The sequence below is a fragment of the Aphelocoma coerulescens genome, chromosome 27 (genome assembly GCF_041296385.1).
Source record: "Aphelocoma coerulescens isolate FSJ_1873_10779 chromosome 27, UR_Acoe_1.0, whole genome shotgun sequence".
Lineage (NCBI taxonomy): Eukaryota > Metazoa > Chordata > Aves > Passeriformes > Corvidae > Aphelocoma > Aphelocoma coerulescens.
The window spans coordinates 1222044-1235261 of NC_091040.1; the positions used below are offsets into that span (position 1 = coordinate 1222044).

General features: G+C 51.8%; 3 protein-coding genes and 1 long non-coding RNA gene across 6 annotated transcripts in view; 3 read left to right on the forward strand and 1 right to left on the reverse strand.

Annotated features, from left to right (window-relative positions):
* The first annotated feature begins 220 nt into the window (after positions 1-220).
* Positions 221-5949, forward strand: HOXB7 (homeobox B7). Of its 2 annotated transcripts, XM_068996784.1 has the most exons (3): positions 221-326; positions 1755-2037; positions 4875-5949. In XM_068996784.1, the coding sequence occupies exons 1-3, from the start codon at positions 243-245 to the stop codon at positions 5126-5128; spliced, it is 621 nt and encodes a 206-aa protein (XP_068852885.1). In that variant the 5' UTR covers positions 221-242; the 3' UTR covers positions 5129-5949. The 2 variants fall into 2 exon arrangements, with proteins under 2 accessions (XP_068852885.1, XP_068852884.1); XM_068996783.1 differs by lacking the exon at positions 221-326 and having other exon boundaries at positions 1160-2037.
* A 2650-nt stretch (positions 5950-8599) lies between these two features.
* The window catches only part of HOXB4 (homeobox B4), a 31676-nt gene continuing 27057 nt past the window's right edge, over positions 8600-13218 (forward strand). Inside the window, exon 1 of the mRNA XM_068996777.1 lies at positions 8600-8679. The gene's annotated coding sequence lies outside the window, so the exon portion shown is untranslated. The remainder of the gene's footprint in view (positions 8680-13218) is intronic.
* HOXB3 (homeobox B3) overlaps positions 8616-13218 on the forward strand; it is a 57219-nt gene continuing 52616 nt past the window's right edge. The window contains exon 1 of the mRNA XM_068996773.1: positions 8616-8679. The gene's annotated coding sequence lies outside the window, so the exon portion shown is untranslated. The remainder of the gene's footprint in view (positions 8680-13218) is intronic.
* Positions 9308-13218, reverse strand: part of LOC138099501 (uncharacterized) — a 28876-nt gene continuing 24965 nt past the window's right edge. The window contains exons 1-2 of one of the 2 annotated variants that reach the window (XR_011146727.1): positions 10340-11779; positions 9308-9490 (exon numbers count right to left, since the gene is read on the reverse strand). This is a non-coding gene — a long non-coding RNA (uncharacterized lncRNA). Of the gene's footprint in view, positions 9491-10339; positions 11780-13218 lie in introns of those variants that run through there. The other variant, XR_011146728.1, reaches the window with a different exon arrangement.

Below are 13218 nucleotides of genomic sequence, written 5' to 3' on the forward strand. Positions count from 1 at the left end.
ACCACTTGGATAGAAAGGAAATAAAAGTCAATTGTGTGCGAGCCGCAGCCGTGGCCGGCAAACCCCTGCGTGGCCGGCAAACCCCTGCGTGGCCGGCAAACCCCTCCGTGGCCGGCAAACCCCTCCGTGGCCAGCAAACCCCTCCGTGGCCGCGGAGCTGCGGCCGGGGCCGGGGCAGGGCTGGGGCCGGGGAGCCGCTGCCTGCGAGCCGCGGCCGAGGGGAGGGGGCCGGGGCAGCTGCGATGGCTCCTGCTCTTCTCGCTGTTGTTTCTCACAGCTCCTGGCTGCCGACAGCTTGGGATGCTGGGTGGAAATCCTTGCTGAAGGTAACGTGCCTTGGGTTTTGCTTCTTTTTTTTTTTTTTTTCCCCTCCCCTCTCCTTTTTGTTCCTTCTTTCCCCCCCCCCCCCACCCCCGGCTCTTCCTCGCCCTCCCAGCAGCAGCAGCTCGGGGCGCTCCTGGCTTTGCTGTGGCTGTGAAAATCACATTGTCAGGCGCGCAGCTGAGCTGCTCCTTCCCCTCCCGAGCTGCCCTGCCACGGCCGGGGAGGAGCGCGGGGATGCTCATAACCTTGGGGAAGGAGAATCAGCACAAACCCCGCACGCACATCCACCATTGTCTGCTTTTCCTGCCTCCAAGACTTTTCTTTCTCTCTACACCCCCCCCCCTCCCACCCACCCCCCCTCAGCCGGGGCCGCCACGTTCCCGTAAAAAAAAAAAAAAAAAAGAAAGAAAAAACTCGAGGCAGATCGCGTTTTGGATGGTTTCTGTGCTTCTCCTGCAGAAAGCAAATCAGCCAGCTGGTCAGGTTTTACTTCTGACTGTAATTGAGCCCCGCAGAAGCGCTGACACGCGAAACAAGGGATCTGAACACTCTTTATTTTTCGCAACAAGAAAAGCAAATGCCAGCTCAATACGCGGCTCAAAGCCTGTGGCACTGGAATAAATTAGATATAGAGCTGAATGGCATTTGGGGCGGGGGGGGGGGAAGAAGCCTGAAACTATTAGGTATCAATGAGACATTTGTCTTTTTTTTTTTTTTTTTTTGGGGGGGAGGGAAGTGAGGAGGGGGCGAGGGTCAAGGGGGGAGGGGAGGGAATTATGGACAGTCTGGTGAAAAAAGTAGCTCGGAGCCGAGGAAATGGTGCGAAGGAGGGAATTTTAGACGGGATCAATAAAGGGATAAATAGAGCTCCCTTCCCTTTCCTCCAGCAGAGAGAGACCGAGAGAGACTCTCTGGTTTATCAGCAACGTGCTGGTACCCCCCTCCCCTTTTTCCTTCTTTTTTTTTTTTTTAATCCCCCCCCCCCTTTTCTCCCTCGCTCTAAGCTGAAAACTGATTACAGGTTGCTTATCGACTCCAGCACAATTTCACCCCTTCCAGCAGAGATCGTGGAGGGTTTTATATCGCATCAATTATTTATCATATTTTATAAATCCAGCCGCACAGTCCCGTGCCCCCGAGGAGGGGGCGGGCAGCGATTGGCGCCGGCGCAGCCACGTGCCCGCGCGTCACCGGGGCCGGGAGGAAAAAGGCTCCTTTTTGGTGTAAATCTGGACTCTAATTCCGTAATATATCACGGTACCTCGTAAAACCGACACTAAAACGTCCCGACCTACAAATCACCCGGCCAAATTATGAGTTCATTGTATTATGCGAATGCTTTATTTTCTAAATATCAAGCCGCAAGTTCGGTTTTCCCATCCGGAGTCTTTCCCGAGCAAACTTCTTGCGCTTTCGCCTCCAACACCCAGCGAGCGGGGTATGGGGCCGGATCCACGCCTCCCTTCGCCGCCTCCATGCCCGGGCTCTACTCCAGCGGCAGCGCCGTGCACCCCCAGCCCCCCAGCATGTATTCCTCGGGCTACGGCCTGGAGCCCGGCTCCTTCAACATGCACTGTTCCCCTTTCGAGCAAAACCTCTCCATGATGTGCCCGGGTGATGCCTCCAAGCAGAACTGCAGCAAAACCGACCAGAGGGACTCAGATTTGCAAAGCGACAGCAACTTCCGTATCTACCCCTGGATGAGGAGCACAGGTAAGCCCCGGCCTCGCCGAAGAAAGGAGCTCGGGCTTGGGGAGGAGGAGGAGGAGGGGAGGGGGGCTTGGGGGGTGGGGGGAGTGTAAATTATTTGCTGGCGTGCGCGGGGGGTGGCGGAGGGGGAGGGGGGAATTGTCCCCAACTCTTTTCATGACGTTTCACTGAAAATGCGTCTTCAAAAGAGAGAGGGGGAAGAGCCACACACCGCCACAACCCCCCCCCCCCCCGCCCCAGCCCTCCCCCCCCTTGCCATAAAGCCATCCTTTTAGCTTTAAATATTTATCGGTGCTGCCGGGGCTGTGTCTGTGCCGTGCAGAAGGCAGTTTGTCTCGGAGGGGACAGACGGAGCTGCAGAAATCATGGCCAGCCCCTTCTTCTCCTCCTGTATTTACAGGCTGCGCTACCCCCCTGCGGATAGAGAGATGGGTTCGGGGGCAAACTATTGATGGGAGGTGCTTTGCGGGCTCGGGTTGTTTTCTTTGAGACGGCCAAAGCTTCATTTGGCAGCCCCTCGCGGTGTCCCGAGCGCTGCGATGTCAGAAACAGCAGCACATCATTCCCTGCTCCACGAAAACCCCGCTCCCCAAGCGGTGACAGCCCGGCCGGGATCGGGATGGAGGGAGGGATGGATGGAGGGATGGATGGATAAAGCTGGGGGCACGTCATGTCCCGAAACCCTCGGGGGAGGCACTTTTGGGGTGCTCAGCGTGGCCCTGTGGGGGCTGGGAGGGCTCCAGGAGCGGCCCCACTCCGGGTCACGCCGCCCCCGCACAGGTCCCAAACCTCCGGGCTGCCTTCAGTGCCCGACGCGCTCCGTCTCAGGGTATTAATGTCAATTAGCAATTAATAAACATCCCTTTCTCCCGCGCGGGAGCGGTCCCGGCGCGGCCCGGCTCCCCCCGGGCTGCCCGGAGCGCACCGGGGCCGGGCTGGGCGCTCCACACCGGGCTCCCCCCTCCCGGAGCTGCCCTTGCCGTGTCCGTGGTCACGCGTGGTGCTGCTCACACCCTTGGGATGCCGAAAAGAGGGAGAAAGGCGATGCTGTCCCGCCTGGGAGCGGGGGGGACCAGGCGTGAGCTCCTTTTCCAGCCGCCGGATTGCAACTTGAGAGCATCATCCCCGCTCTCCACCGGCGGAAAAATCCAGGAGAGGGCTTGTTAGGAGAGCTCGGGGGCGAGCGGAGTGCGGCCCAGCCTCCCTGGGAAGCAGAGGAAAAAAGAAAAACAGCGGAGCAGCCAATGCAGAGCGGTTTATGAAGGCAGGAGTTACCCTGGCACTTATTTGGTGGTCAGTTCTTTCCATTACCTGCTCCATAACTCATCCGCTTTTACAGTTGATTTATCAAAGACCAAATATTTCTGGTCGTAAACACTTCATCTCTGCTTTTATCCGACTTTAGATTTAAGAAGCCCCCCCACTCACTCCTCTTTTAGCCGGTGACGCTGCGAGGATCAACACTGGAGAGGCTTTGGAAAGAGAGCAAACCTCAAAAAAAAAAAAACCAAAACAACCCCAAAACCTGGATGCCCTGGGATTTGCTGAGCCTAAAACCAGAAAAACTCGACCTGGGGCGTAAAAAGGGGGGGTCCCCGCCTTGCCGCCCCCCCTTCCCTTCCCGTTCCTCGTGCCCAGTGCGCGATCCCGCTTGTGGAATTTCATCGGCGAGCAGAGATAGAGTTGTCATCCCCATTCAGCAGCGGTTTATGGCTCTCCCCTCAGCGGATTTTACAACCCGCATTCCACGACCTGCACATTTTTACTTTACAGCTTAGCCCGGGCTATTTTGCCCTTTTTTTTTTTTTTTTCCCCCCCACTCTCTCCTTTTAATGGCTGCATCTTTTCTTCTTTAAAAAAAAAAAAAAAAAGAAAGAAAGAAAGAAAGAAAAAGAAAAGAAAGGAAGAAAGAAGGCTGGGGTTGGTGGAGGGGGGGAAGGGGTGAGGAAGGAGAAGAGGAGTCCGGTGGAATGTGTGGAGGAGAGGCCGAGGGCTGGTGCTCCGGGGAAGAACGTGTCCCACTCCAGATCTACGCAGCGTTTACACGGACCGCGGCCCCGCGATCACAAACACCATGTTGTAGAATAATTCCCCACCAGGCTCCAGGAAATGTCGGGTGGAAGGGAGAATCAGGAGCTGGGCCCTTTCCAAACCCTGCTCGCAGGCAGCTGGAGGGTGGTGGCGAGCCTGAGGTGAGAGCTGAGGCTCTTCCCATCTGCACACCCCCAAAAGGAGCAGCCTGGAGGGGGGGAAGCTCCTCTGCAAGGCCCAGAAGTCCCTAAAGTGCCCAAAACATCCCCTGGAATGATTGAGAGCATCCCACACCTTCCACGCAGGCATCCCGATGACAGCTTTAGGAGAGGACAAATAGTTGGATTTGTGGAGGTAGCAGATGTCTCTCTCGCTCCGCTCGCCTGTGTTTCCGCACTTATTTCCCCCAAAACATCCCAAATTTCTGGTGTCTGGATGAAAATGAAGGCAGGAACTCGGAGTCTGGCCGGGGCTGGGAGGGCAGGAAACTTTCTGAACTTTGTTGTTCGCTCGGGGGCACCACGAGAAAAAGGCACCGAGAGGAAGGGAAATGAAAGCTGGGGTGGTTTGGGGGGCTGAGAACAGCGAGGGTGAGGTGGGGACAGCCTCGAGCAGAAGGAAAATCCTCAAAATTAAAGGAGACTTTGGCCCAGGTTGCGCAGGATTTTGCCCCTGGTGGGACTGCAGCGGGAGCGGTTCTTGCTGGGCTGCGCCCAGAGGCAAAACCGAGACAAAAAACCGACTTAAAACCCCAAAACCACCTCCCAGAACCCCTCAGCTGACCCCAATCTGCGTTTTTTTTCCCGCAGGAACGGACAGAAAACGCGGCCGCCAGACCTACACCAGGTACCAGACCCTGGAGCTGGAGAAGGAGTTCCACTACAACCGCTACCTGACGAGGAGGAGACGCATCGAGATCGCCCACGCGCTGTGTCTCACCGAGAGACAGATCAAAATCTGGTTCCAGAACCGCCGCATGAAGTGGAAAAAGGAAAATAAAAGCGCCTGCCCCGGCTCCAGCGGGCAGGAAAAGCCAGACGCCGAGGAGGACGAGGAGGAGTGAGAAGGGGAGAGATGCAGGATGCAGGAAACGAGAGAAGAAAAGGGGGGGAGACACACACACACATTAAAAATAAAATAAAAGAAATACAAAAAAAAGACTATGTATAAAAATAAATGATAAGCGCATAAATAATTAAAACCCTAGGAGTGATACGTTGTGTTTGATGACACTGAGAAAAAATACTACCTATATTAAAGTCTCTTTTTTTTTTTGGTTTTTTTTTTGGTTTTTCTTTTTGTACAATAGAATATCTACCTATTAAATGTGGCTTTAGAGTCAGGATAGACACATTTCTTTCCTCTGTGAGCCTTCCTCTAGCACCAGTAATTTGTAAAGCTCCGTTTGTACTTCGCTGTGTACTTTTTTGGGGGTATGAAGTAACGTGGTCGTGTTTAGCACCTTTAATTTAGAAAATGTGACCCGAAAGCCTGAATGCAAATTACATTTAGCGCGTGTAGTCCTGTACATAATCCGAATTATTATTCCTCCTTCTCCCTGTAACCTCTGTGGTTCTTTTCTCCTCGCGATGCTCTTTTGTCTGTGGGTATTTTTACCTGGGTTCCCTTCGTTGTTCGAGCCTCTACAGGGAAGAAAAAAGAAAAAAAAAAAAAAAAAAAAAAAAGAGAAAAAGGAAAAAAAAAAAAAAGAGAGAGAAAAAACCAAGAGAAATTAATATTGTGCTACGTCAAATGTTGTATATCAAAGTAGCAGATTATTTAATGGCGGGCCGTTGCTTTTTTATTATTATTATTATTATTATTATTATTTTCCTTCGTCTGTGATTATTATTCTTCGAAATAAAAAGGAGATCTCCAATAATCTACAGCGTGTTGGGTGCCTTCCTCTTCGGCTTATTAAAAACAGCGCAGCTTTTGGAATGGCCTTTTCCCGGGTGAAATAAATGTGATGAAATATCCTTTTCTTACCCCAATTTATCACCTAAATTTCTCTCCTTTTCTTTGGGACAGCCAATCATTCAAAATACTGGGGCTTTTTCAGTAGATTTGGCTAATATTCTGAGAAATAATTGATATTCGGGGCTCTGGAAAGGCGGGCTGGGCTCTCTTCCCTCTCTCCCTCTGCGATTGCGCGGGGGTTATTTCTGGGGGGGATAAAAGAGAGAAAAGAGGGATGGAAAGAACCCAGAATCACCCCAAATAATCTTTCCACTCCTGGTTTTAATTCTTTTCTTCTCGTAACTAATTTGCACCAACCCGCTCCATTTCGCCATGCCTTTAGCGATTTTATTTATTTATTATTTTCTTTTTAAGGTTCTCCCTCCGCCCTTCAATTACTTTACTGCGCACTGGAACTCTTTCATTAGCACCAAATAATGTTGAGCATCAAAGCGCGCATAAAATAAATTAAAGCAATTAAACGCAGGGAAGAGGGAGAGAGAGAGAGAAAAAATCTAAAAAATCAACAATGCAAAACAAAAGGCGAGTAAATTTAAGCACTTGCGCCTCCGCCGCCCTCTCCCCGCCCTGTTTGTTTATTTATTTATTTATTTGTTCGTTTATTTATTTATTTCCACTGCGCATAAAGGCGCGGATTCCTCCCGCGGAGGCTCCACGGAATTCACCCCACGAACGGCGCAAGATGCAGAGGGAAGGGAATAATAATTTAAAAAGAGGGGAAAAAAAAGGCAAAACAGCAACTCGGGGGGCTCGGGAAGGACTTGGCGGTGGCAGCTCTGCACCTTCCCCCTTCCTCCCCTCGCTGCCTCGCTCCTTTCCCACCTCCCACCACCCCCGGACGGTTTCGTGCCCCGATAAAGGCGCGGCGCACCCTCGAGCAGCGTTTTTTCCCCCAAAATAAGGCGCCACGTCAAGGATCTGCGCGCCCCCACATTCGCCGCTGCCGCCTCCTGCCCTAATTGTGGAAAGCCCGTTATTAAAGGGATCGGCTATCCTGGCTTTTGCACGCCCAAATTCCCATTTCAAGGGGAAAATCGAGGGAAAATTCCCTTTTTTTTCCTTGGTGAGCCCCCTTGGTGCAGCCCCTTCGCAGGAGCGCGGTGGGGGGGGGGGGGAATAAATAAAAAATAGCAGCGATTCCAGAAATTTCCCACCCCTCTCCTGCTCCTGGACTGCAGTGGCTCGGCTGGAGCAGCCCCCCCCTCGCCCGGGCCGGACCTCTGCGCTTGGGGGGCAAGCGGGAATTGAGGCGAATTCCAGGGAAAAAAAGGCAAAGAGAGCCGGAGCGAGGCTGGAATCAGGCAGGGGGTGACCGCTGGGGTGACCCACCCGGCCGGAGCACCCCCAAACCCCGCCCCGGGCGACAGCGGGGGCACGGAGGGGACCCGGGTTGGATCCTGGGGGCTCCCGGGGGGGGGGGTTTGGCCACCGGGAGCCCCCCAGGCACCGACCCCGCCGGCTCCGCTCTGCCCGGAGCATGGGCACCCCCGGCCACGCTTTTATTGCCTTTATTCCCCTCTTCCACTCCCCCCCCCCCCCCGAAACCTCCTGATCGCCCCTTGCAGCCGAAAGGATCCCAATTGCGCCCGAAAAGAGGGAAAGGCGTCCAAAATCCCTGCGAACCCCACTGTTTTACTGTGCCTTTCCCCCATTTAAACGCCAACCCAAACCTCCAGCTCTTTATTCTGGGGGGGTTTCATTGTTCCCAATATGAGGCGTTATTCCATTTTTTTCTCCCCAACGACCCCCCCCATATCCAACCCAGGGGTGGGGTGGGGGGCGGAAAAAAAAAAAAATCCCCGAACCCCTTTTTCATATTCTTTTATTTTTGTTAAAAAAATTAAAAAAAAAAAAAAAAAGATGGCGGCTAAGAAAAAGACTGCTGTTAAACCGGTCATGAAGAAATGCAATAAATTCCTTGTTGTTTTATGAAAATTTACAACTTTGTGATAGAACTTTATGAGTGGCTGGGTTCTGGGATTGGCCAGAGCCGGTCATGTGGACTGCTAACCGTGAACATGAACTTTTTATTATTTCCCATGTGGTTATATTGCACCATTCTTCTGTCCGCTGCACCTTGGGTCGGATCAGTGTCCTCTATAGGGCTCTCGCCTCTTTACATTTTTTTACTTTTGTGTATAAGCTCGGCAGGGCTAAAACAGGGCAGAGGGGAGGGGGGGGCCGCCTGAACGCGCACCCACACGCACCCATAGGCACCCACCTCCGCTCCCGCGCGCGTAGCAGCAGAGTTATATCCATTTTTAATTTTTTATTTTGAATTATCATAATAATTTTTTCGATTTTTTTTTTTCAATTTTTTTTTCTCTCCCCCCCCCCCAAAAAAAAAAAAAAAAAAAAAAATCCCACTCCCAATTTTGCCCGCCGCTTTGGGATCTCAGTAATAATGGAAGGGCAGAGGAGATTCCGCACGAGGAGTGGAGGCTCTCGGTTTTTCAGAGGGGGAAGTTGCTCCGTTTTCCGGGCAAGTGCCAGAAATGCAAGAAGCTCTCACGAGTCAGAGAGGCGATCGACGGCTCTCAGGTTGGGACAATATTTGTCAGCCAACAGATAAGCAAACGCTTATCTCTCCTTCCCCAAACGTTGCACTCATGCCACAGAAATGGACGTCAAAAGGTAAGGGAATAATACGTTTCTCTTCATTTGTTATTATTATTATTATTATTATTATTACTATTATTATTATTATTATTGTTATCATTTCTTTTTTTGCAATGAGGAAATGTATTTGTCAAGCTGCCTTTTTTTTTTCCCCCTCTATTTCATCCCCATCTCCTTCTGCCCGGGGAGGAGGTGGTGGGGGGGAAGAAAAAAGGGTGGGGTGATGCAGAAGGGAGGCATTGGAAGAAATTCAAGGTGGTGGGAATCTGTGTAAGCGACAATTTCACCCGAAAAAAACCAACCTGGAGCTTAGAGGTGAGGAAAAGAGAAAAGGGCGAGAGAAAGAAAGGGTGGAAGAAAGGGGAAAGAAAGAAATCGAGAGGGGGAAAGGAAGAAATAATGAAAGAAAAAGGGAAAAAAAGAGAAGGAGGAAAGAAAAAAGGGAGGGAAAAATTAAGAAAAGAAAGAGGAAATAGGGAGGAAAATGAAATAACGGACTGAGAGGGATAAAAATGAAGCCTTGTAAGGTCACCTGGAGATAGCAGACTTGGAATGAAGGATTTTGCAGCAGCTCGCTGACGGAGACTTTTAGACACTGCCTTTAAAAAACACCAAGCCCTTTGTGGGCAGTTGTCGCCTTTTATTTTGGTTTTTTTTTTTTTTTTCCTCCCCCTCGCAGAATCTCGTGCCAGTTTTCTCGTCTTCAGGCGAGCCCAGTAATTTGGCGAAGTTTCTGTGGAAGCCAGTTGGGTTTTGCGTTGCTCTCCAGGGTCATTATTATGTGGGTGGTTTCTTCGCAGAGAGGGCAGCTCGCGGAAATCAGGTTCTGAAAATTAGTGTTTAAAAAAAAAAAAAAAACAACCAAACCAAACCAACAAAAATAAAGGAGGGGAAAAAAAAAAAAAAAAGGAGAGAGAAAAAAAAAATCATAAGAAGAATGAAGCCAACCCAGAGCGCAGCGCTCTCATTGTAATTTTTTTTTTCCCCCTCAACTCCCAAATGAAGCTGACGTTGGGAAGCAATAAAGCTCCTTGGATTTTAATTGCGTTCTGCAGGGGTAACGTGGCTTTACGGCTTTCCCGGCTTGGGTTTCAGCCCCACGCCAGGTTCTGCGCAAATCGCTCTCTCCTTGCATATCCCATGCCCCAAGCCTCGCTTGTCTTTAAAGGAAATATTTGTCCGGAGGTGCCGGTCGGTTTAAATCTCTTTTAATTTTTTTTTTTTTCCCCTCAATATTTCAAGGGTGGGTTTTGAAATATTGTGTTAATTGCTACTGTTACGAGGTGATTCTTAAATAAGATAATGAAAGAGCCTTGCCGAGATGGAGTAAGAGGAGATTCATTACTTAAGCATAAACCATTTTATGACGTGACGATTTATCTCATCTAAACTGACTGAGCCCGAATATTGGGTGCACGGGAGTAAATGATCGCGAGCCGTGGAAGTAATAAACAGAGAGGCATTTTTAAAAGCTATTTCTTTCCCGAACCTGTTACATTTTTCATCAATCACGAGGAGGCGAGGAAAGAAATGAATGCGGGTTCAGCCTCCTGGTCTCCCTTTCCCCCCCCCAGTCTTTTCGCGGTGGTTTTGGGGTTGGTTTTTTTTTTTTCCTACTCGTGTGGGGGGGATGAAAAAAAAAAAAAATTAGAAACAAATAATTTAATTGAAAAACCTCGCTCCGGAATGCTTTTGTGCCGATTCTTCCGTGGACAACCACTTGTGGAACCCACGCACCTCCCTGCGGGGAAGGGTTTTTCAACCATTTCACGGCGGCGCGGGGCGAGAGAGGAACCTCGCGCGGGGGGTGTGAGTCGGGGGGTGTCCCCCGCCGCTGGCCGCTCTCCCCTGTTGCCATCCCGCTCGCTGATTCAGGGAAAAAGGGAATAAAACCTCCTCCGGGGCGGCCACCCCCCGCCGCGCGTCCCTGCGGGTGCCGCCGCCGCCGCGGGACTCGCCCATTCCCCGCCGTCTGCTGCCATCTACCGTCGGCGGCGGCGGCCGGCGGCTCCCGGGGGGCTCCCCGCAGCCCCGAGCCCCCTCCCAGGGGGTCCTCACCCGGCCTGGCCTCCCCTCGCCTCGACCCGCAGCCCCCCGAGGGAGCGCGGCCGCGCTGCGCCCTGCGCGCCCGCTGTGAGCCGGGAGCGGTGCTTTTGCCTCCGTGCGGGTCCCTGTGGATGGTATCGGGGTGCTGAGCCTCAAACCGGGTGGAAATACAGATTCTGGCGCCCTCAGTGGAGGTTTGGACCATCCCCAGGCGTTTTTGCATCTAAGCATCCCCAAACCTGCGCCGAGCGCTCCCAAATCCCTCGGCCCGGCATCCCTCGGTGCGCGCCCATCCCGCGGCGGCTGCGCGCTGGCCGAGCGCGGACGCGGGCGGGGGATGCTGTCAAACGCGGTGGAATCGTGGCGCTCGAGGCCAGGCGAGCTGGGGGGGCCGGCGGTGGTTTGGCAGCTCGTCATAAAAAAAAGATTAAAAAAAAAAAAAAAAAAGGCAGAGGCGCTTTTATGCCTTTGTGGCTCGCAGTGGCCACTTCGGGCTCTGGCAGAGATGTGTCCAGGCGTGCACGAGGGGCTGAGGTGGTTGCTGGGGACAGGGGCAGACGAGGGGTCACTTTTAAGTTACTGTAGGCTCGGAGGGACAATGAGTGCCTGTTATTTTAAAAGGTTCCTCTCTCCCCCCCCTCCCTCCCGCTCGCTTTCTCCCTTCTCGTTTTCTCCTTCTGCCACGCAGTTTCCTGGCAACTGTTTACGTCTGGAATAAGGGACGTTTTCCCCCAAGAAAGTGACGTGCCCAGAGCCTCTGGGGTGGTGGGGGAAAGAAATCAAAAGCAAAACAAAATGAAAGAGGAGAGGAATAAAAGTTTCTCTCCCTTGACCAGCAAGAGCCGTGATTAACTTGTTCCATGCTGTAATTCCCAACACCCCCAGCACTCGCTTCCCGCATTACACGAGACCCCTCTCGCCTTTCCCTCCCCTTCTCCCTGCTCTCCCCGCATCATTTGATTCCCCCCCTCTCCCCTCCCCGGGAGTTGCCTTCGCGGAAATATTCGGGTCTGGACGCATTTGGGCTCCCTCAATGTCCCCTTCTCCCCTCTGCTTCCCCCTCCCTTCCCCCCCCCCCCTTTTTTTATTTTCTTGTTAATAATTAGCCGCACTCCTTAATGGAACAATGGTAGATTATTATTGCTTCTTTCCAAAGCTCCCATTAACAAGGTTATTATGCACTGCACGGGAAGTCAGGTAAATTAAACTTAAATTGCTGGAAATTAAGTTTCAGGCGGTTTTGCGCAGGGAGAGAGGGGTTTGTTGTTTTTTTTTTTTACACCTTCGGGGGTCATTGTTTTAAATACTCCAAGCCTGAAGCTCGTGGCCGCGCCGGGTTTATTTTCCGAAGTGATTTTTGGGTGTGCAGGAGCATTACAGGGCAGGCTCCACTGCTGCCAATGGCTTTCTATGTCTGAGTTCCAAGAACAAGGGGTTTTTTCAACTGTTTTCGTGCTGTTGGCTTGACTTTATGGCCGCAATAAGTCCCTCGGTGGGGAAACCCCCGCTGTGTTCTCACTTCAGAAGGGTCGGGAATTCCAGCTCCCCAGGAAAAAAAAAAAAAAGGAAAAAAAAAAAAAAAAGGAGAGTTTCATTTTTTATTGGAACCAACTGCACTGAACTTTCCACCACCAAGTTGTGAGCGGCTTCAGCTTTCACACAAGCCACGCTCTGTTCTGTTGGCCTGGCGAAATATTTGGGTGTTGTTTTAATCCCCTCATCTCTCTGCTCGGCTGGGATTGAGGCGCTGCTGGCCAGCAAAGCCAAGGGGCAAAAAAGCGGGACCTTCCCGGGCAGAGAACCGGGCTTGTCCATACCCGAAATACTTCTCTTTATCTTTATTTCCGCCCTGACCCTTGAGTGATGCCTGTCAGGAGGGGAAAGCCGCAGTTAAATCTGTTATTGCACCTTCTGGTGCCTCCCGCAAGTTCCCCGCTTTATTGCTCCTTCTTAGCAGACCTTGCGCCTGGGGTTTTGGGGTTTTTGTTTCGAGGAGATGAGGCCAAAATCTGATTAAAGACGCTCCCATCGGTGCCCTCAAAGCCCAGTTTAACTTCAGGGCTACTGTCTGAGCCGGCTCCAGCCTTTATTGCTCCCTCCCGCCTGAGCTGGGGCGGCAGAGGCGTCCAAAATAAATATATTCGCCAAATCCGCCTCAGATTTACTCGGGACTTCAGGCGGGAGGGCGTCTGTGAAACAGCTCCGCCAACGACCCGGCGGTTTAAATTTTAAATTCCGTCTTTAAAGCCCTCGGACCGGGGATGGAAACCACCCCTGCGCCAAACACTCAATTCTGGGAGATTTAGTGCGCTTTAAGACCCCTGCTCGTATTTAAATGTATCATAGGTGGCAAATCAATTACACCGCGGGCCTGACCCTCGGGAAGATGAAAACTATGACAGGCTTTGGGTTTTGGGGGGTTTTTTCCACCTTGGGAGTCAAGTTTTCCTCTTTTCCTGCCCCAAATAACCATCTGTAGGGTCGGCCTTGGGAGAGGAAAGATTTTTT